This window comes from Dermacentor variabilis, chromosome 4 (assembly GCF_050947875.1).
Source record: "Dermacentor variabilis isolate Ectoservices chromosome 4, ASM5094787v1, whole genome shotgun sequence".
NCBI classification, from domain to species: Eukaryota; Metazoa; Arthropoda; class Arachnida; order Ixodida; family Ixodidae; genus Dermacentor; species Dermacentor variabilis.
Window position 1 is genome coordinate 4914820 of NC_134571.1, and position 21551 is coordinate 4936370.

General features: G+C 46.0%; 2 protein-coding genes across 5 annotated transcripts in view; one reads left to right on the forward strand and one right to left on the reverse strand.

The window, feature by feature from the left end:
- LOC142577689 (HHIP-like protein 1) overlaps positions 1 to 4657 on the reverse strand; it is a 124624-nt gene extending 119967 nt beyond the window's left edge. Inside the window, exon 1 of the mRNA XM_075687149.1 lies at positions 4164 to 4657. Within this exon, the coding sequence (XP_075543264.1) occupies positions 4164 to 4592 (429 nt within the window). The 5' untranslated portion in view covers positions 4593 to 4657. The remainder of the gene's footprint in view (positions 1 to 4163) is intronic.
- A 101-nt stretch (positions 4658 to 4758) lies between these two features.
- LOC142578593 (uncharacterized) overlaps positions 4759 to 21551 on the forward strand; it is a 66273-nt gene continuing 49480 nt past the window's right edge. Inside the window, exons 1-6 of one of the 4 annotated variants that reach the window (XR_012827266.1) lie at positions 4759 to 4915; positions 5295 to 5352; positions 5435 to 5506; positions 6700 to 6859; positions 9866 to 11028; positions 19453 to 19684. Coding sequence is in view for 3 of the 4 variants with exons in the window: in XM_075687986.1 (XP_075544101.1) it covers positions 4894 to 4915; positions 5295 to 5352; positions 5435 to 5506; positions 6700 to 6859; positions 9866 to 11028; positions 19453 to 19684 (1707 nt within the window). In the remaining variant the exon portion in view is untranslated. Of the gene's footprint in view, positions 4993 to 5294; positions 5353 to 5434; positions 5507 to 6699; positions 6860 to 9865; positions 11029 to 19452; positions 19685 to 21551 lie in introns of all 4 variants that reach the window. The other 3 variants (XM_075687986.1, XM_075687988.1, XM_075687987.1) reach the window with 3 other exon arrangements.

Consider the following 21551-nt stretch of genomic DNA (forward strand, 5'->3'; position numbering starts at 1 on the left):
GCATTTCTAGGCACCCCCCGAACTGACATCTAAATGCGGTGCTTTCAGCGACGCACAATTCCGTAATTTTTTTTCCGACTGGTAAAGAAACTCCACAAAATATGAAAAACACCACATGACTGCATGTGCTCCCACCCACATCATAAAAAAGAAACGCCCTCAAATAGGCTGATTGAAAGCAACTGCATTGCCTGTCGCAAACCCGAAGAGACAGCGCATCACCTTGATAATGATACGGAAGGAGCACCAAAAGCAGGTTTTCGCGGCTTCGCAGCTATTCCTTCCTCTCATTTCTACGTCGCACTTACTATCCGTCTCTCAAGGCCGACTTCGTCACACTGACATCAAAAGCCCCTGGATAACGCGGCCGGAGCGCCGATCTGACCACGCACGAAACACGAAAAGCAATGTAATAAGCAATAAGATAGAATGTTTCAAAATACTGGCTCTCCTCGCACCACCAGAAACTTGCTTCGGACCACTGCCAAATTAAAGTGAAGGTTTTAATTTTCATGAAAGTGTATACATGCTGCAAAAACAGGTTCGTGACAAAAAAAAAATAAGACTGAAATAAAGACTGGATCAAGCGACCCACGTGTAAAGAAAAGGTGAAACCGATGCGTTCAAGAAAGTAAATGCACCACTTCTAAATGAGCCGAAGCAGCAATCGAGATGTCTGCACGAAAAAACAAAAACATCAGATTTCAGTGTGCCCTTATTATCTATGAATTCATAAGCGCCGTTGAACACCAGCTGTTGCCTGGAGGGTGTGTTCGAATAGGCATCCTTCTGCAGCTACGCAGTACTGCGTCCGCTTTATGCCACATCTTCAGTGGCCGTTTTGATGACCGACGCTGGAATTATACGGCAGACATCCGTTAACCTTGCCATCTGAGGTCATCGTCTCTATCATGTAAACACGATCTTTCACATAACCCCCCCCCCCAAAAAAGAAAGAAAGAAACCGAGTGGAGAGAGGTCAGGTGACCTAGCCGGCCAATTTACAGGTCTGTGCCTTCCAATCTATTGCGCATGAAAAGTCGAATCCAGTCACTTTCGTACTCGGCTGCTGCTGTGTGCTGGCAACCCAACCCGCTGATACCGCAGAAGTGGAAGACGTGACAGTGGGACTTCGCTGAGAAAGTCACCCACCATTCCTTCAAGGATTTCGTCCACGCTGTCCAGTCAGTGTGTGATCGAAGACAATGGGACTGATTATAGCACCGGCGTAAATTCTGAACCACGCAAAGAGCGACCACTGGTACTGGTGCCGAATGCGCGTTACCCAGTGTGGATTACAGTCCCTCCATAATGTGCGTTATGCAAATTTACCTGGCCGTTTCTGCAAAAATTGGCCTCGTCTGTGCACGTGATGTTGCTGAAAAAGTCCGGTGACTGACAAAAAGTCGGGACCCAATTCGACAAATCGAGACGATTCTGCACGTCTTCCAAGCATTGGCGCTGGTTAAGATAGTACGGGTGAAAGGCAGAGTTATTTAGAATTCTCCAAACCGATGACTTGGAAATTGATACCTGGGAGTTCACGTCCTGCACGCTAGCATGAGGGTTTGAGGCCATAAATGCTAGAACATCCGTGCGTAGGCTACGACTCAAAGATGGAGTCATCCGCCGTTGCTTCTGGAAGCTGCCGGTTTGTCTCAAGTTTTCATAATTTCTGATGATTGTCGGTGCGTTTGGTCTACCGCCATACGTCCATGACAAATATATATATATATATATATATATGCGGCCTTCCTCTTGTGCCATTTGCAGCTCCCATGGGGCAAGGATCGCGTTTTCCTTCTGCTCATTAGAGAAAGACATGGCGACTATAGCACACAACAAAACGCACCTTTAAATCTGTGCACTGACGTTGCCTTCTGCCGGGGAACGGCAGATGCACAATGTTTTTCTTTATTTCCTTTATTTCGTTCTGGCTAACTCGGAGGGAGCCCGTTCGAGGGCGCTGCCTTATGGTGCGTTTGGGAGCGCAGTCACGTGGTGTTTTTCATATTTCGCAGGGTTCATTTTTTCAGTCGGAAAAAATTTGTCCTTAGATGCCCCTTGACTGTGCCTACAAGTGCCTCGCTGACACTTTGGCAACCATGACAGTACGTCTCGAGTTAGATAATTAATTACAGTTAGCCAATTAAATCTCACTAACAAAAAAATTGTAGCGGCTACTCCACTGTACTGGAAACAATATGCTGTAGGTTTTCTTCGAGTAACGCAATTGCTTTTTTTTAAATCTTACTGCATAATAGTTAGTTGGGACACCCTGTATGCAAGTTCTGCATGCAAGTGATGATGTTTCTATCCCGAATATATGTTGTAAATTATTAAAAGACACTTTTTTCATGAATCGTTAGCATTGCTTACTGGAAAAAGAAGCAATACTGAGACACATAATTCACGTGCATTTCACACGCGGTTGGTAAAAGCTGCTCTGCCGAAGGCATCACTGAAGTCTGCAGGTTCTTTTTTTTTTTCAGGATCAGGAAAGCACGCAAAGCAATACGAATCGAGGTGAACCTACAGCAACATATTGATTCTCTAGGCGTAGGCTATCCATACCTTTAAAAGTAATTGTTAATTGGCTACCTCCTCCTCTTATACAAATATAATAAAATTTGTCCTGTGTATGTATTTACGACAAATCGCGGAAGTCCGACTCACCGCGACCGGACCGCGAGCGAATATGTTCGCCCCATGCTGGACACCAACGCCTGGTCATTCGCGCGTACGGTCACGCGAACGGTGGCGCGTTCGAATGACCGTGTTCATCTTTTCCGGGCCAGGCTTCGCGAGACGGTTTCGCAGAAGCATGGAACGCGCGCGCGCGCCCCGCGCCGCTTGCCGATCCCGAGTCAAAGATCCCCTTTTCGCGCCCCAGGTGGCGTTAGCAGAGCCACACTTGCGCCTATAGTGTATTATTCTAGTACACTATACTTGCGCCATCAAGCCGGATTACAGGAGACGGGAGCTATGCGGGAAAACAACATATCAGGGGACGCGCGAGGGGCACGCATCCCCACAAAATATATTGTATATATGTGCATGGTGCTTACAGTGGAAATTTAAAACAATTTTCAAGTGAAAAAATACGGATGACGCAGCCGCCGCTGGTGCTTTTAATGCGCTTGTCCTCATATTATTAGGATTTGGAGAAATGAAGCAAAATTATGAATTAAATGCCGTGCACGTCCGCAGAACAATGATGCAATGAGCAATAAAATTTTAGCTGAAGATGGTTGAGGCAAGCCAAACGAAACCTCAACTGATGTGGGTGACAATAAAGTAACGACACGTGCACAGCGCCCCCAGCCAGAGCTCGAAACCGCCGTAGTTATGCACACGTTATACGCACGCATTCACGTACGTGCAGCATGCGCGTCAGTCTTCCAGGCCGTCCGCCAAGCGCAAGTGGCGCTAATTGAACTAACTCACGTTTTCAAAGTAATCTGCGTCAGAATATCTGCAAAGCAACGTACGCACAAGCTGCAGGCTTCGGTTTGTAATTCGGACATGCGAAAAGCATAATTCTGTTATGAGGAAACTCAATTGGAAGACAAATATTCACGTGCATGCCGGAAAAGGCCGCGATATCCTTCAAACCTCTGTGGTAGGATATATACGAAATTGGACATCCGGCCGATGTCATATTTGTAACCGAAATGGTGCATGGACATTGGGACATGGTTTGGATGTCCTGAACTGTTTTCAATGGGACTGCGTTGGTTTAGATGCATATACAAGCATAGTAATTACGCAGCCTTGAATATCGCCAGCCGCAATTAAGACTGATCACGCTTCTCTGTTTTTATTTACATACGTCGTACAACGACGATATCTCATCAATAGCTTGTTCATTAAATTATCGCCAAGGAGACGTGCTGAAAGTAATCTGAAACGGATTCTCACGACTAATGTATTCGCTTATTGAGCTTTTCGTACATCATTTAATCAGCGTCTGATGCCTATAAAATTTCAAAAAAAGTAAGCGACCTATTAATATACTCACTAAAATTAATAACATGTGTAAAAAAAGGAAGACGCACTCAATAAGACAAGGTGCACTTCCAAGTTCGTAAAGTTACCATGTACGCTTTACGCATATATATTACGAAACACAATGGCACAATATCGACGAGCGCAAAGCTTACCTTGAGCGTATTGCTGCGTACGTCGCCAGATATCGCAAATCTGGAGATGGTTGTTTCGTGGTCCATGCCGGCTTGTTTCGAAGGGGCACTGTAGCACACGTAGACACTTCTCTCTTGCGGAAAATCTGGGTCGAGGACGAAGCTCAGCAGCCCGCGTTCATCTGCTGGTGCATTCGAGGTTAATACCTTACTTGTTATGTTCAAGAACACGTGAATATTCTCACTAGCGAAACTCCTTAATGGCATTTGCATAATAATGCCTCTGTGCTCCCCTACAAGCACATACTGCTCATATGAGGGCAAAGGGACAATGCCTATTGGGTGCCTGAGACCCCACAGTAATTTCTCAAAACTGTAGCACAGCCCGTGGCTGCACATTACGTTGACCTTAAACAGCGCCAGCGCGCAGACGAATCGCATGATATACATGTCTAACGGTCTACCACCAACTTTCGCGCCTGCAAGAGAGCTTCTGCGGAGAGCATTTCGTCTGCTCTCCTTTCCCTGTGCGAAAGCCTGCGAAAGCACGCTACAGCCAATCGCAGTGCCGGAAGGCGTAGCCAATGAAAACAGCCCATTGTCTTGACGCGTTTCAAACCGAGAAAGGCGGCTTCGCTAGGCCGCGCGTTTGCCGAGCACGCCAACGTTGGAGAACGCCGAGGGTCGTTTTTTTTTTATTTTCCAGCTTGGTTACCTTTCGCTGCTGATTGACCCGCACTGGTTTGCGGCCATGAAACGAAAAGATCCACCAGGTGAGCCCGGTGGCTAAACGTAATTCAAGATCATTCAAGGTTTGTTTTAGCGGCCTCAACAATGCCGGATCCGACGCGTATGTCTTGGTTTTATTATTATTTGCTGTGACTATTTACGAAGGCCGAAGTGGCTTTAAAGGACGCGTTTTTTAAGTGGATGTGTAGTGCTCACTGCTATTGTAATATAAACTGTGGGAAAACAAACTTCTAGTCTCGATCACTTGATGTGAGGCCACTGTTACTAGTCCTTGCGGCCACACTGCGCCGATCCATGGAACGTTATCAGTGGAAGTTTCCGGTAACTTTTGGTGTCGCGTTAAACGATAGTTCCGCTCAACCTGTGCGTAATTACACACCTGCATTTGCTTTTCACCACTAGAGTCATCTAAAAAAGCCCTGTCGGCGTGGGATCGGCGGCGGTTATACTCAAACCAGCTGTAAGTATCAGCTACACTAACAGTGGCGGCCTCGTTTGAATGCATAATTTGCACACTTACGATCGTTGTTTCGCATTAACAGGCGAGAAAAGGCGCTACGGCGCACGCCCGGAGTTGGACCATCTTATACAAAGGAAAGCGAAACCCCTTCAAGGTAAATTGCCACAATACGACGGTTAAATTAAATAGTCCTCGCATATTCGGCGTGCGTACCTCCGGCACGTTACATCGTAATACCTAATATTCAAATAATTCCCCGCGCTTTACATGTGAAAACAGAAATTACGGCATCGTCGAAGTAACCATATCTGCCAATACCTCATACTTAACCAGGTTCTCATCAAGAGGTCCTGATCCCATATTGGTTACATGGACGCATACGTATAACCTACGGCAGCGCCTGTCATTTCTCGCTGGTTAGCCCTGTTACGAACTGCTTGACCGCGCTTGATGTGGCACGGCTGTGTGCGGTCGCGTCGTGGAAGTGACGACATTCTGGGTCGTCACTGCGCTTACAGCTAGATCACAGGAATGCTGGCACGTAAATGATTAGTCTGCCATTTTTACCCCCTTATTCTTGCTTATTTAGTTCCCAATCAGTGTTTTGTGTCGTTTTTCACTACCTGGCATCTAGTAAGTTCAGCTTGAGTCTCGTGCTCAGGGGCAAAGTGTTAATGTGGAAACCTTATGCACTCAATGAGGACAGTGTTAGCAAGCCGGAAGTTGTGAACGCAACTCGTCAGCGTTTAATGATCAGCACCGACTTAGCAGCTTGAAACAGTGCTCCAGTGTGCACAGAAGCTGGAGAGCCATTCATGCACGACATGTTGCACTTCAAGTATACTATAATCCAAATGTGGCTTGCTTATATCACTGCACTTGCTATTTTCAGTACCAAATAAAGCATTGCTGTGTACATGAGAACTGAAAAGTTATTTGTACACAAAGTGGACAGCTGGGCTAGTTGTACCAGCATGTCATGCATTTCCAGCACTTTCAAGAAATAGGAAAAATTAAGAGGAAAAACGAAAGGACAGGTAGATGCTATTTGTACGTGTTTCGCAAACTATTACCAATGTCAGTCATATGCTACCTATTATAGCTTTGCATGCTGAGCTTCCTCCCAGAAGACAACCTGACAAGTGGGATGCAGAGAGCTCAGAACTTACAAGATTGTTCTCACATAGGTTTTGCACTATATACAGTACAACATTTGTTAACTGCCAGCAGCGTTCAACTGCATTATAACTGGTCCTCTGAATAAGCATCTTGCTCATTACCTGTCAGTGCTGGTCTGACTTTTAACTGCCATATTTCTTTTCTCTAATACTGGTGTGTTCTTTTCAGAGTGAGTCCAAACAAGAACAAAAGCAGGCCTCGAGAAAGCAAGCATCCCATGTCACAAAGAAAGCCATTGAAGTCAGGGCACTCTCTCACTGCAAGAAATGGCAATCAGTTCACAGTAGCATTGACAAAGACATCAAACACATCTGTAAAGAAACCAAAGGTGAGGAATGAAGGTCTTTGATATCCCTGCTTAGTATCTGTGATTATAAGTATAAACCCCATGCAAGCGGTCTTGCGCGTGACGGCAACAAGTGACGCGGTGGAGATGGCTGTTGTGTTAGCTCGTTGCCTACAAGTCATACCACACTTGATCAATGACTTTGATTGACGTCTCCCCGTTATTGCCAGTATGAGGGCTGCAAATACCTGCTGAAACTGGTGTGACGCGTGCTTTATTAATTTAAGTTCATACGTTTTACTGTAAAGAGCACCATAAAATAACTGAAGGTCTTGCAGTAGGTCCTTCATCATCATCATCATCATCAGCCTGGTTACGCCCACTGCAGGGCAAAGGCCTCTCCCATACTTCTCCAACAGCCCCGGTCATGTACTAATCGTGGCCATGCCGTCCCTGCAAACTTCTTAATCTCATCCGCCCACCTAACTTTCTGCCGCCCCCTGCTACGCTTCCCTTCCCTTGGGATCCAGTCCGTAACCCTTAATGACCATCGGTTATCTTCCCTCCTCATTACATGTCCTGCCCATGCCCATTTCTTTTTCTTGATTTCAACTAAGATGTCATTAACTCGCGTTTGTTCCCTCACCCAATCTGCTCTTTTCTTATCCCTTAACGTTACACCTATCATTCTTCTTTCCATAGCTCGTTGTGTCGTCCTCAATTTGAGTAGAACCCTTTTAGTAAGCCTCCAGGTTTCTGCCCCGTAGGTGAGTACTGGTAAGACACACCTATTATATACTTTTCTCTTGAGGGATAATGGCAACCTGCTGTTCATGATTTGGGAATGCCTGCCAAACGCACCCCAGCCCATTCTTATTCTTCTGATTATTTCCGTCTCATGATCCGGATCCGCCGTCACTACCTGCCCTAAGTAGATGTATTCCCTTACGACTTCCAGTGCCTCGCGGCCTATTGTAAATTGCTGTTCTCTCCCGAGACTGTTAAGCATTACTTTAGTTTTCTGCAGATTAATTTTTAGACCCACTCTTCTGCTTTGCCTCTCCAGGTCAGTGAGCATGCATTGCAATTGGTCCCCTGAGTTACTAAGCAAGGCAATATCATCAGCGAATCGCAAGTTACTAAGGTATTCTCCATTAACTTTTATCCCCAATTCTTCCCAATCCAGGTCTCTGAATACCTCCTGTAAACACGCTGTGAATAGCATTGGAGATATCGTATCTCCCTGCCTGACGCCTTTCTTTATTGGGATTTTTTTGCTTGCTTTATGGAGGACTACGGTGGCTGTGGAGCCGCTATAGATATCTTCCAGTATTTTTACATATGGCTCATCTACACCCTGATTCCGTAATGCCTCCATGACTGCTGAGGTTTCGACTGAATCAAACGCTTTCTCGTAATCAATGAAAGCTATATATAAGGGTTGGTTATATTCTGCACATTTCTCTATCACTTGATTGATAGTGTGAATATGGTCTATTGTTGAGTAGCCCTTAGTAGTCAGTAGGTCCTTATCCTTGTACATATCAAAATTTACTCGTTTCTACGTTCCGTGCGGTAGTACTTGACTGATGTACATCCAGTTCCGGCTTCGCGCTATTGGCTAGTCACTCATAGCACTTCCAGGCAACGAGTGACAAACTCTAGATTTCCAGAACCAAGTGATCGAGCAACAAGAACGAGCAATCTGTAAGCCCGTTTGGTCGCTCATCGTGCACAGCATCGCTCTCATGGGGTTTGGCCTTTGAAGATCAAATCCAGGAATAAAGGTAATACCCAACCTTCGCTGTTTAGTTTAACTTTGAAGATCCAGTCCTGTTATGTTTTCAACTGATAGATAGCAACTAAGCTGGCTGAAAACTCACATCAAGATTTCTGGCCTTGCACAATTAAGCTCGGGCATTCTCCCAAACCTGACTTGCGCAATTTTCAGAACACTTACGCAGCTAAGCAACTGAGCTAATTTAGGAGCAGATTTGTGGGCTCTAAACGGAGCTCTATTGTACTGGTTTTATTGAGATGTCCGTGGTATTAACAAAGAAAAGATTATTACAGGGGAACTATTATATGCTAGGTTCTGGCGGTTTGTGTGTGTAGGCAAAAAAGATGGCGGCCACGAAGCTGAAGCATAAAGCAATAGCATATCTCCGGGTATGCCCCAGCTGCATTTAATTGCAAAAAGTGTCAAATACATATTCTGATAAAAAAATATTGTAATTAAGAAAGTAAAACCGGAATAGACGCTGTTAAGTATAGATTGCAGTTTAATGTCACGGGCTCTGTAGGCAAGCCACGTAACGTTATCTCGGTTCCCTTCCACTTGTGCAATGGGTAGGCCGCGTGCGGTGAGGACTGCAGAAGAACAGCGTGCCTACGAAGAACACCGTCGTGAACAGAAGTGGGACGGTGCGGGAAGACAGCGGGCGGCACGTAATACGGACAAAGGTTGTAGTGCAAACGCCAAGCGTATGCACCTTTGGTTGGATCACCCCTACCAACTCCACTCCCATCGTAATTGTAGATGATTTCAACATAAACGTGTCTCAGCCAGACGGAAAGTGGTTTGTGACATTTCTCTTGGAGAGGTTTGGTATTCAGTGTTACACAAACATCAGTGTGCCCACGACGCGTCATCGGTCGTGTCGCCACAGAGCCATTGGCCATATATTATAGTAATAATGAAGCAATAGTCACCTTGGTCAACAAATAAGTCCAAAAAAGCTAACAAAAAGAAGGTTAAAAATTAAGAAAGCATTGAGTATGCAACATTAAAGTTTTGCATCCATCCATCCATTAAGGATGCAATTTAATAAAACAACAAAAATCATGAAAAAGACGAAATTTATTGTTGTATGTGTCTTTTATTTTCAGTCAACAAATTTATCACCGTGTATACAGCTCCGCTGTTCATTCTCCTTCACAGAGTGGAATGGCTCTGAATTTTTTTCCCAGGAGCATCTAGAAAGTGATGTGTAAATATAGATTATTCTCAGGGCTATTTTATGCTAAGTGTGCATGGTGCTGTTTCAGGCTTCTCTGCAGTCGGGGAAGGCAGAAATGATCGTAAAGCCAGGATCTAAAAGAGCTTCCGGAACAGGTGCAATGCCATTGCCATCAGCATCCAAGAAAGTCAACTTGTGTGCTCTGGCTTCTGAGCCCACAACAGCCGCGGTCCCCAAGATGCCTCAACTCGACAAGAGCACCAGGATGCCTGCAAAATCACAGCGGCAACCTCAGAAAGCAAAGCAGCCTCTCAGGGTTCCCCTTGCACAAGCAACAGTCCAGCTTTCCCAGAGACCACTGGGGAGAAAGTCAACTGCCCCAACTCAAACAAAGGTGCACACCGCAAAAAGATCACTGGGCCGGAGGTCCCCAGGGGTGAAAGCTCAGACGTCTAGACGATCATTCGGAAGAAGGTCAACAAGCAAGCTTTCTACCAAAACACGCGCACACACTCAGTCACTGTTGGCAAGTGACACAAGCTGTTCTGTGGGGGAGCAGCCTCGAAAGAGGGCCTCAGAAGGCAGTGGCAAGACTCCAAACAAAACACCTTTAAAGACGACGAAAGTTGTTTTGTCGCCGTGCCTGAATGCAAATAGTGCATGTGTGGAGCAATGGTCATCACCACACTCGTGCCAGGCCAAAGTTGAAAGAAGAACTAGTCTTCTTGCATCCTGTTCAACACCGTGTTCAGTGATGGTCGGGAAGTCTGCTCCAAACTCACGTGATACAGTACCAGATGACACCAAGAGAACTTTATCACCTGATAGATCTAGTGGAAGCACACCTTACCACACTGCACACAGCATCTGTCTTTCAAGTTCCTCAGGGGGCAGCGTTTCTCCAATTGGCAAATTTGGCAGAAAGATTGCTGGTGGTACGCCTTTTCATGTTAAGCAACACTCTTCACTTGTGTCAGTGACGGAGAGTCCCACAGCAAAAGCATGTACTGACAAAATGTCACTTGACGATGTGAGTGCTCAGGATGAGCTGAATGACACATTCACACTGGAAAGCCCTGCGCTGTCACCAAAGAGGCGAAGTAGCTGCTCCAAGAAGCCACCTTCGTCCTGCCTGCGCAAGGGGACCACCACATCTCATGTTAAAAAGTCTGTGTCTTTTACTATGCCAGGACGACGGAGTGCAACACCCAAAAGGCTACCAAAAACTCCCATTCGCAGCCGCACATTGCAGTGAGTAATTTCATATCTTGTCTGCTGCATGGATTACATTGTTCCTCAAAACTGCTTCGTTAGTAGCTTCCCAGCTCTGTGGGCATCCATGCAATGAAAGGCATGCTCTCCAGCAAATTGCCAGATGTGCTATTACTGCTGCCTTCAGGTATCGCTTGTCAAATGTAATATCCACAGAATCGCACTGCTGTTAAACGGGCATTCTTTAAAAGGGCCCTAAGCACCTTTGAAAAAGGTGTGCATTGTGTACAAAATGTTTTTCACTGCGATTCCTATGAGCAGATTTACTGGCAATCAAATGCTGCCGTTAATAAGCAGCCTTTATCTCATTTTTGGTCATTCCTACGGGGCTGAGGCAAAGTCATGCACCATCCATCAGCATGCTGAGCTTTTGCAATGTCACAATGGTCCTTAAGGTCACATGTTGCCACCATCCACTGCACTGCCCAATGTCAGACGCAGCAGCAAAGTAGTATTGTTCTCTGCCACCAGATAATCTCTTATAAGAAATAAGAGCCGTATAATCAATCACTCGATTGATGATGTAGTGATGCTTTCTGCTTGATTCAATGCCACTCTCGTCATCCACCGTTCATGGTTGACTGATCCCATTGATAACAAGGGCAGAGCGTCGCTCTGACCACTGACAACACGCAAAAAGCATGATAGAAATGGCATCGGAAAAGGCAGCGCTACAAAATTGCAACCAAGAATTCCTTATTTCTTTTCATTTCACTGTGTTGCAGCTGTCAGTTTAGTTTTTCTTGTTATGAGTAAAGCAAATGGGTACTTCTCTAAAGATGGTGGTCAGCGCACCAAATTCAAAATCTTTCGTCATGTCTCATTCAGCAACAAAAGTACTGAGGACAAATAAACACAAATAAACATTCCTACAAACATGGGGAAGGGTGTGTTGTGCTACGGCTACTCGATCAAAGCATTTGCGTTTCTTTCAAGCAGTTGTGCTTGCACGTGTGAAAGGCACCAGAGCATGCAAGCACGCAGGAAAATGGAAACTGCCTTGGAATACACTGAGCAGACGGCCATTCTTCAACACAAAATTGCTTCATTGCACATGATGGACAGTTATCACTCTTATTTAGCAAAGTTGTATTGCTGAGAAAGTTGTTAACTGCCCGGAAGCTATGCTTAGTCATGGCACCTGAATAAATCCAGCCAATAGCCATCGCAATAGGCACAGATCTACTTGAACAAAAAGTTTTATTTGGTACCACCTGTGGCAGATAGTGCAATCCACCTTTTAAATGAATTACTGAGGAGGTGAGCATTAGTTTCATACCAAATCACAATCTGCATTTAATCACTGTTTTTCCTTCTATAAGACACTTTAGCTCGGGGCCAGCTCTTATCTCCCTGTTCAAACACATGCAAAGCGCAGAAGTGCTTTTAGGAGACAACTGTGAAGCCAATTCGAATTATATTTGACAGGGAGAGAGGGGTAAATATGAGCAATTCTAGGAAGCAAAATTTTGATTTAGGACCTTGAATTTTTCGCAAATATTGCACGTTTCAAATAAATAGAAACGGGAAGTTTACAAATCTGTATCTGTGCACCAAAAACAAGTATTGAACTTCTGTAAACTGCATATGTTGGTGAATCTAAAGTGGACAAGTTTGACATATGAGTTCACAGACGACATAAAATTGTTAGTATGCTTGCACAAGGGTTGCACCTGGCCGGTTTTCTGCCCTGGTGCCGGCTGCTGGTTCAGCGCCTACACCAGCAGGCCCTTTGCCAGTCTTCCATTTCTCCCTAAATTGACGCATGCATCGCATGTACTCTATCGAGCATTCATAGTTCGCAAACATCTGTATTATAAGCATTTTGATTTTTTCAGTTTGTTACTGTTCACTGGCATGAAACTGTCTTGTTATCTAAAGTTGCAAGACTGAGCGGTCCATCCTTTCATTTTTTTTTCTTATGTTTACCCTACAACTACACATATGCTGCTTCTCTCTGAAACATCTCTTCTTGGCAAAGGTGGAAACCATTCTATACGAGGGCATTGCAAAGTCCCATTCACAAATTAGTGGTATACTTCAAATCAAGGTGTAATATAACAATTTTGTCTGCTTTAGATATATTATTAGGTGCACTTTTATAGCATTTTGATATTGTTTATTATTGCTGGGTTATAGAATTGTAAATTTGATATTTGAGCTTTCCGGAATTTTTGAGATTTTCAAGAGCTAAAGAAATGAAAATCCATTTCTTAAAGTTAAAGGGGCCCTGAACCACTTTTTATCGAAGCAGAGAAAAGCATCAGAAGTGAAAAGTGGCTATTTCACAAATACTGTGCCACATAAAGTACTTTAATGCATTCAGCAGAAGCAGAGTTATTAGCAATCAGACACGGCCTCCACTGTGCTCCCATTCTTCCTTCAATGCTTTGCACTGCAAAAGCTACGGCACAGTGGGGCGTGCCCATAGCGCTCTGCCTTATAAATGTTACCATGGCGCGCAGTTCAAATCTTATTTTGGATGTTAACGTAGAGGCCACAACTTCTGCCTTTGGTGCCTGCGACGCACTAAGCATAAGCCAAACACAGTTGTCCTCAGCGAGCCGCAGTGCACTTAGCCAGGGTACTTGTGGCGGCACCCTGCGGCTGCAGCGGTATCTACACCATGTAGCCGACTGCATCTTTATGTCAGCTATCAGCCAGTAGCAGCCGTCTAAGGGAATGACAAAATAAAGCATCCGATGATAAAATAAAGCGTCCAGAAGAGAGTGAGGACAGGGCCTCCTGTTGAAAGAGAGCATAACAGAAAGATGACTTCGCGATCCACTTGCAAGCACCGCATTTGACAGCAAAACTTGGCTGAGGTGTTCACAGCGGCATATGCTACCGACGGTCTATGTTATTTCACCAAGCCCGAGGGGTGGTGCAGGGCCCGTTTAATAAATTGTCTTTTTTTTATACAACAATCTTCATCAATATAGGGGTGTCGTTGCCGAGAAAAGCAATATCTCTGTTCTATAAATGAAGAAACACATTCGTGTTCCAGTAGATATTTTCTCTAAAGCCCCTTAGCCCATTAAATATTTTCCCTAAAGTTCGGTTGAAGCTCCCCGTGAGACCGTTCGTTTGGGGGTGATACGCGGTCGACTTCCGGTGAATGGTCCGGCACTCGTGAAGGAGGGATTGTATCGCTTCTGACAAGAAGACACAACCCTTATCGCTGAGTAGTTCTCTAGGAGCACCGTCGCGAAGGACAAAGTTGCGAAGAATAAACGGCGGGAAGAGCTGCGGTCTCGGCGTAGCACATCAGGTGATCGACGCCAACAATAATCCAGCGGTTTCCACATCCGCTGGATGGGAGCAGGCCACAGAGGTCGATGCCTACACGGTCGAACGGTCAAGCAGGGCACGGTAGCAGCTGGAGTGGGCCAGTAGGGCGCAGTGAGGGAGCTTTGCTTTGCTGGCAGGCGGTGCATGATCGAGCGTACTATTGCACAAACCAATACATTCGACGCCAGTAATATCGTTGACGCAGCCTTGTGAAGGTTTTTAGGACCCCGGCCAGCATGCCGGGGTCCGCATAAGGGCCGAGGGGCATTGAGGGTGAGCATGGAAGTATGCGCACATATTGGGGCGCATGTGACGAGGGATAGCCAGAAGCCATTTCTGACCGCCAGACATATAGCTGCGCGGTAGAGGATGCTGTCTCGCACTGAAAAGTGGTCTGCTTGACGGCTTAACGTCCATGTTGAAGGAATGACCGATGGAGCGGCAAGGTAGTCGAGCAGCAGGGCGAGTTATGGGTCCTTGATTCCTCGGAGGGCATGTCAATAGCGGTCAGTAGTGACATGTATGAAGTCGGAGAAGGAATGAAAAGAGAAGCCACATCAAGTGTCATCAACAAGCGGGAGAGCGCGTCAGCATTGGAATGCTTTAACCAGAGTGGTATACGACACAAATGCCATATTCCTGTAGGCGAAGTGCCCAACGTCCGAGGCGGCCCGATGCGTCTTTCAAGGAGGAGAGCCAACAAAGGGCGTGATGGTCAGTGATGATGCTGAAAGGACGGCTGTAGAGATAAGGACGAAACTTGGCCAATGCCCAAATGATGGCTAAGCATTCCTTCTCTGTAACGGAGTAATTCATCTCAGCGTTTTTAAGGGTACAGCTGGCATAAGCCACGACATATTCATCATTCGTGGCTTTCCGTGGGGCCAAGACCGCACCAAGGCCGACACCACGGACGTCACTGTGAACCTCTGTCGGCGCAGTTGGGTCGTAATGGTGAAGAATAGGCGGGGAAGTCAGCAACTCGCGTAACTTGTCAAAGGCTTCATCACATGCTGATGACCATGCAGAAATGCCTTTGCTTGCGGTAAGCAGCTTCGTCAAGGGTGCGATAATAAAGGCGAAGTTCCGCACGAAGCGTCGAAAATAAAAGCACAGGCCTATGAAACTTCACAGGGCCTTGATAGATGTGGGCTTCGGAAACTCTGCGACTGCGCGAAGCTTGTCAGGATCAGGAAGGATGCCATCTTTCGAGACGTGACCCAAAACAGTTAATTTTTGGGCAATGAAATGGCACTTCTTGAGGTTGAGCTGTAGGCCAGCTGAAGTGAGACAGGTCAGGATGTCATGCAGACGGGTGAGATGTGTCGGAAAATCTTGTGAGAAAACAACTATGTCATCCAGGTAACATAAGCAAGTCTTCCACTTGTGTCCGGGAAGGATGGTATCAATCATGCGCTCGAAAGTAGCAGGAGCATTGCAGGGCCTGAAAGGTGTAACGTTAAACTCGTGCAGGCCATCGGGAGGGAGTGATGAAAGCTATCATTGGGCAGTCAGCCTCAGCCATGGGAACCTGCCAATAGCCGGAGCAGAGATCTAAAGAGAAGTATTCAGCATGTTGCAGACAGTCAAGAGCATCGTTGATCCGAGGCAGTGGGTAGACGTCTTTTCTTGTGATCCTGTTTAGGCGGCAATAATCTATACAAAACCGAATGGTGCCATCTTTTTTACTCACTATAACGACAGGTGACGACCAAGGGCTTTGAGAAGGCTGAATGGCGTCGCGCTGCAGCATGTCGTCCACTTGCCCCATGATAAATCGGCGCTCTTCTGTGGAAACGTGATACGCACACTGTCTTAAGGGGGCATGGGAACCGGTGTTGATAGTATGAGAGACACTTTTCGTGCAACTCAAGGATGGTTTGTTGCAGTCGAATGAAGAAATGAAGTCGTTCAGTAGAGCAAGAAGTTTCGTTCAATGAGACAGCAAAAGGTCTACGGCGATGGCGTTGTCCAAAAGTGCTAAGGGCGGTGTTGAGGAGATGGAAGTTATGGCGTCCAGATGTAAACGGATGGCGTCATCGTGAATGTCAAGGTCTTCAACACACGTGACAGCTTGCACAAATCCTAAGGTCTCACCGCGCAGTATGGTCACTGGATACCGGTGCGAATTACAGATGGGTATCAAAGCGGATTCAGACCTAACCGTGAGGATGGTGAACGGGAGAAATAAGTCCTTGTGGTGAGCAAGTATGTCAGGTGGCATAAACGCCACAGTTGAGTCTGGCATGGCATTACACACGACAAGGTCACAAGCACTGACGTCTCCGGAGGTAGATCAGTATCATCATCAACAAAGACCTTGCGAACACTGAGGTCGGCGTTGACCAATGGGGAGTCACATAGTGGTGAAAGGGCCACTTCCGCTCGAGAACAATCGATTGTGGTATTATGATGTGACAGGCAGTCCCACCCGAGGATGAGATCATGAGAACAGGAGGGCAACACCAAAAACTTAATGATGTACAATATGTCTTGGATGACTACACAGGCTATGCATACAGCTGTAGGATGAATGCGTTGCATGCTAGCAGTGCAGAGTGCCATGCCAGATGGAGACGTCGTGACTTTTTTTAGCTTGCGACAAAGATTTTTGTGGATGACGGAAACGGCAGCCCCGGTATCGATAAGCGCTTGGGCGGATGCTCCCTCGACATGGACATCAATGACATTCTGTGATGAAAATTGAGGCCTTAGAAAGTTCAATGAGCTTGCAGTTCTTGCCTCCGGAACTGCGCTAGTCAGTTTCCCTTGGCAGTAGGTGGCCGACGACGCATAGGTGACAGCTACTGTCGACGTGGAGAAGGAGAACGGCGACTGTCTGAATGGCGGTTGCGATCGAAGGGTCTCAGCAGCGAGTCAGCGTAGTCTTGGCAGCATACGTTGGCGGGATGTTGTGGCATGGAGGGAAACTGGTCAAAGGCGTCAGGGTGTGAGGACATGTTACGACGACAAAAGCACACAACGTGACCAGCTATGCCACAGGCAAAGCAAATAGGCCTGTTGTCTGGCGTGCACCACGTGTCGGCTCGACGAAGAGGCTGGGGTGACTGTCGTGGAATGGGAGCAGGGGGAACCCAGTGCTTTGGAGGTGGGACAGAATATGACGGTGGGGGTGGCCGTGCGACAACGGCAGCATAGTTGAGCGGCAGAGGAGGGACCCGCGACAGGTAGTCGGCATAAGAGAGCGGTGCCGTCAGAGACACGAATAGCGGCAGGTAGTCAACATAGGAGAGCGGCGCCGTCACAAGAGCTGGCGGTCGAACGGGGGTAAGTGCGTCAGATATTTGGGCATGGATGGCTTGTTGCACGGCCAGAGTCAGTGTTGGGGCAGGCTCCTGACTGTGAGGGAGTAGCGACAGCTGGCGGGCCACTTCCTCATGTATGAAATCCTTGAGCTGAAGGACGAGAGCAGAAGGATCGGTATGGCCAGCGGCAGCTGCAATGGCCAAGACCGAGTCAGCCTGTGGGACGTTTTAGCGAGCGATGTTATGTTGGCGGCGCAACTCGTCGAAACTCTGACACAGGTTGAAGAGTATGGCGACGTTGGTTGGACTCTTGGCCAACAGCATTTGAAACGTGTCGTCCTCAGTATCCTTCAGAATATGGTTGATCTTCTCATCCTCCGCCATCGTTGGATTAACACGGCTGCAGAGATCCAAGACATCCTCAATATAGCTGGGGAAGCTCTTGCCCGGTTGCTGTGCTCGCTGGCGTAGAGCTGTTCAGCGCGTAGCTTGCGGACAGCAGGGCAGCCAAACACTTCGGTGAAATGTGTCTTGAATGCGAACCAACTCGAAATGTCAGATTCGTGGTTCTTAAACCAGAGATTTGCGACATCAGCAAGGTAAAATGTGACGTTATTCAGTTTAGACTGGTCGTCCCACTTATTGTGAGTGCTTACACGTTCATAGGAGAACAGCCAGTCTTCGAAGTCATGTTCTCCGGATGCAAAAGATGACCAGGTCGCGCTGACGGAGAACGCCGGCGCAAGTGACAGGAGCAACCATGGGTATAGTCGGTGCGTAGGTCACATCAGTCATGGTGTCGGGGAGTAACGTTTGAGTGTGGAGCTCCGGAGTGACTTGAGGGATTCCAGCAATCTCCACCAAATGTAATGATGTTTAATTTAAGACTAGAAACAGCAGATAGACAGCAGCCGAGCAGCAGCGAACAGCCTGAGCTCTCTCGCAAATCACAGCACGGGTCGTCGTCATCGTCTCAGAGCTGCCATCCAAAACACGAGGCACGTCTGCTTCATTACAAGCTGCACTTGTACTGCGGTCTTTTTTCCTGTTTGTCCGTCATTGTTAGAAGAACGACACCTGCATTTAGTTTCCATTTTCCTTAAATCAATGCGTTCAACGTCAGATTTTCTCATATTTTACACACAGTAACGCCAGTGTTCGTGCAATAATTATTCACAGGTTACGCATTTGCTGCGGTTTGTGACATTGACAGGTAGCCAACTCTGGAATCATTTTGCATCACATATCTGCCTTTTAGAAAATTTTGCCGCCATTCATATACATGGCTTTGCAATCATGCTTCATCACCATATACTTGCTGAATTATGTTTTATGTCTCAATATGGGTTTTTTCTTGCCTAATGTTGACTTTATTTAGAATTTATGTCCAGCAGGTCACTCGTGTAATGACCAACTACCAATGCGCAAACAAGCCAAACTGTGGATTGCTAGTCATTCGAGACTATGTCTACTCTGAGCACATACTAAAATCAACTGGATAACATCCATTCACTGAATCTCTTTGTCATAAAAAAATTGATAGAAATTAGTCCTGTAACTTTTCTGACAAAAGGTATATTTCAGAGCATGTTTTGAGGAGGGATATAATAAAATAGTGCTAGTCTTAGGATTTGTCAGTGTGTATGTCTTGAGTACTGCCAGCTTCAGTTACGCGATTTCAACACATGTTCTAGAATGAATACATAGAATGGTAACTTCGTTAATTAGGTAGTGGAACAATACAGTTTGTCATGCAATTAATGACCACCTCTTGATGTGCACCAGCTGAAGGAGCCAAATTGCGCTGTCATGAATGATTTTTGAAGGTGTGGTTACTTTCTTTCAGGGAAACTCTGAAGGAATGGCTTAATGCCCGAGGCTACAGTCTGTCAGCTCTGCGGCAGACCCATGAAGATAATGTGCTGCATCAAGAAAAGTTTGGGAAGTCTCGGAGGTCATCCGGCAAACCCATTAGAACAGCCTTGATGTCAGCGGAAAATAAGGCATTGGGAACGTCTCCTATTCTGCAGAAGTCTGCAAGGCATTCTTTGCAGCAAATGGTGAATGTCCACATTCTGGTTTGTAAACCTTGCCTGAACAAGCAACTCAATGTAGCATGCAGTAGCACACGAAATATGCATTAATAGAGAGCTCAGCAAAACTATACCAGCAATGATATTACAACGTCACAAGATGCTGTGCAATTGCTTTCTTAGAATGTCTCAAAAAAAAAAAATACGGGTCCAATCCACGCTGTGAAGCTGTAAATGACAACTAGAATGATTACCCATTGTGACATTAAAAAAAATTAAAATTAAATTATGGGGTTTTACTTGCCTAAACCACTATCTGATTATGAAGCACACCGTAATGGGGGACACAGGAAATTTGGACCACCTGGGGTTCTTTAACGTGCACCTAAATCTAAGTACACGGGTGTTGTGACGTAGGTTGAAATTATTCACGTGGTCACATTCACATGCACTTTACCTAATTATTAGCCTAAGACGTTTGACGGCCTGTGACTTGGCTTGTGCCGCTACTTCGTGCACCCACAAAGAGTGGACCAGATAGAAGTTCACTGCTCCTCGCATGCACGCTGCTCTTCAAGAGCCCTCACTATACTTGGCCTTCCCATAGCACTGTCAAAACACAAATCAGTCGCTAGGTGGGTTCTTCTTTTACGTACAAAAGTGTAGTTACGTTACTCCCTGCATTGTACGCTACAGTGAAGCTGCCGTTGCCACGGCAGCTTGCACAACAGTAATCTTTACTGGGAAACGTATGTGGGAAGTGCTATGTACTTCGCATTTTATGTAGGTGCAGGAGCACCTTATCATCAATTATGGGATTTGGATGCTTCTTTTGAGCATTTTCTTTATTGAAATGTGTGCTGTTCTGTATGTTGTGTGCGTGATTCCGTGTATGTATTGTCCGTTTCACTATGCTGAGTGCTTGTAGCCTCTGCCTTGCGGGGTTATGAGCCATTGCATATGGGATATTAGCCATAGATGATGATAGCTTTCTGTCAACGTTATGCCACAAAGAAACCCCGGGATCCTAGCCATAGACAGCTTTGCTGTAAAATGGTATATACATCCATTTTAGCTACTATACATATCTCATATCCTAAAACTGTTATGTGACTTTGCAGTAGTGCATTGACACCCCAATTGTACATTTATGGGTGTAGATTATGAACATGGTAATCACTCTCACAGTTGTGTCAGTTCTAAAGCTCTGCCTCAAACTCCAGGCATGCTTTGACTTATCTGTAGCTGAAAACCAAAACATTGCACCATCTTGCATGGCACTGTTGCTTACATCATCCACATTCTGTGAAAACTGGCACATTGAGATCATATGATGAGTTTTAGAGCAACTTAACGTGGTGTCATTGGGCATGCCCTATGCATGACTTCATGACCATTTGAGGCTGCACTTTGCATGCACCACAGTAGTTGTAATAGTAGTAGCAGACTGCATGATATGCCAGACTCCTTCATGCCGTCTTCAATTACTTGCAGAGGCAGGGAAAGTTGACATAGGGATGATAAATGCTAACCTTTGCATTTGACTCTTCCTTCCCCTTGTGAATTTCTTAATACAGCGGAACCCCGGTTATACGTCCCCCGGTTTTGCGACGACCCAGGTTTTACAACGGATTAGCGCAGTCCCAGCGAAGTCCCCATAGAAGCAATGCATTAACCCTTTGAGGGTCAAATTATTTTGAAAAAACTTTCCCACGTGGTCAACTTACTTTATTGCCGATCTTGAATCTACAGAATTATAAAGTCGGGAATAAATAGTAAAAAAAAAAAAAATTAGGAACAGTATTTTGGCGTCGGCGTCACTCAGAACTGCAAAATGTTCAATAGTATTTCAGAGTGTGGTACTCCTTGAAACATGGGTCTGCGCACAGTGCCTTATCGCAGTCTGCACACC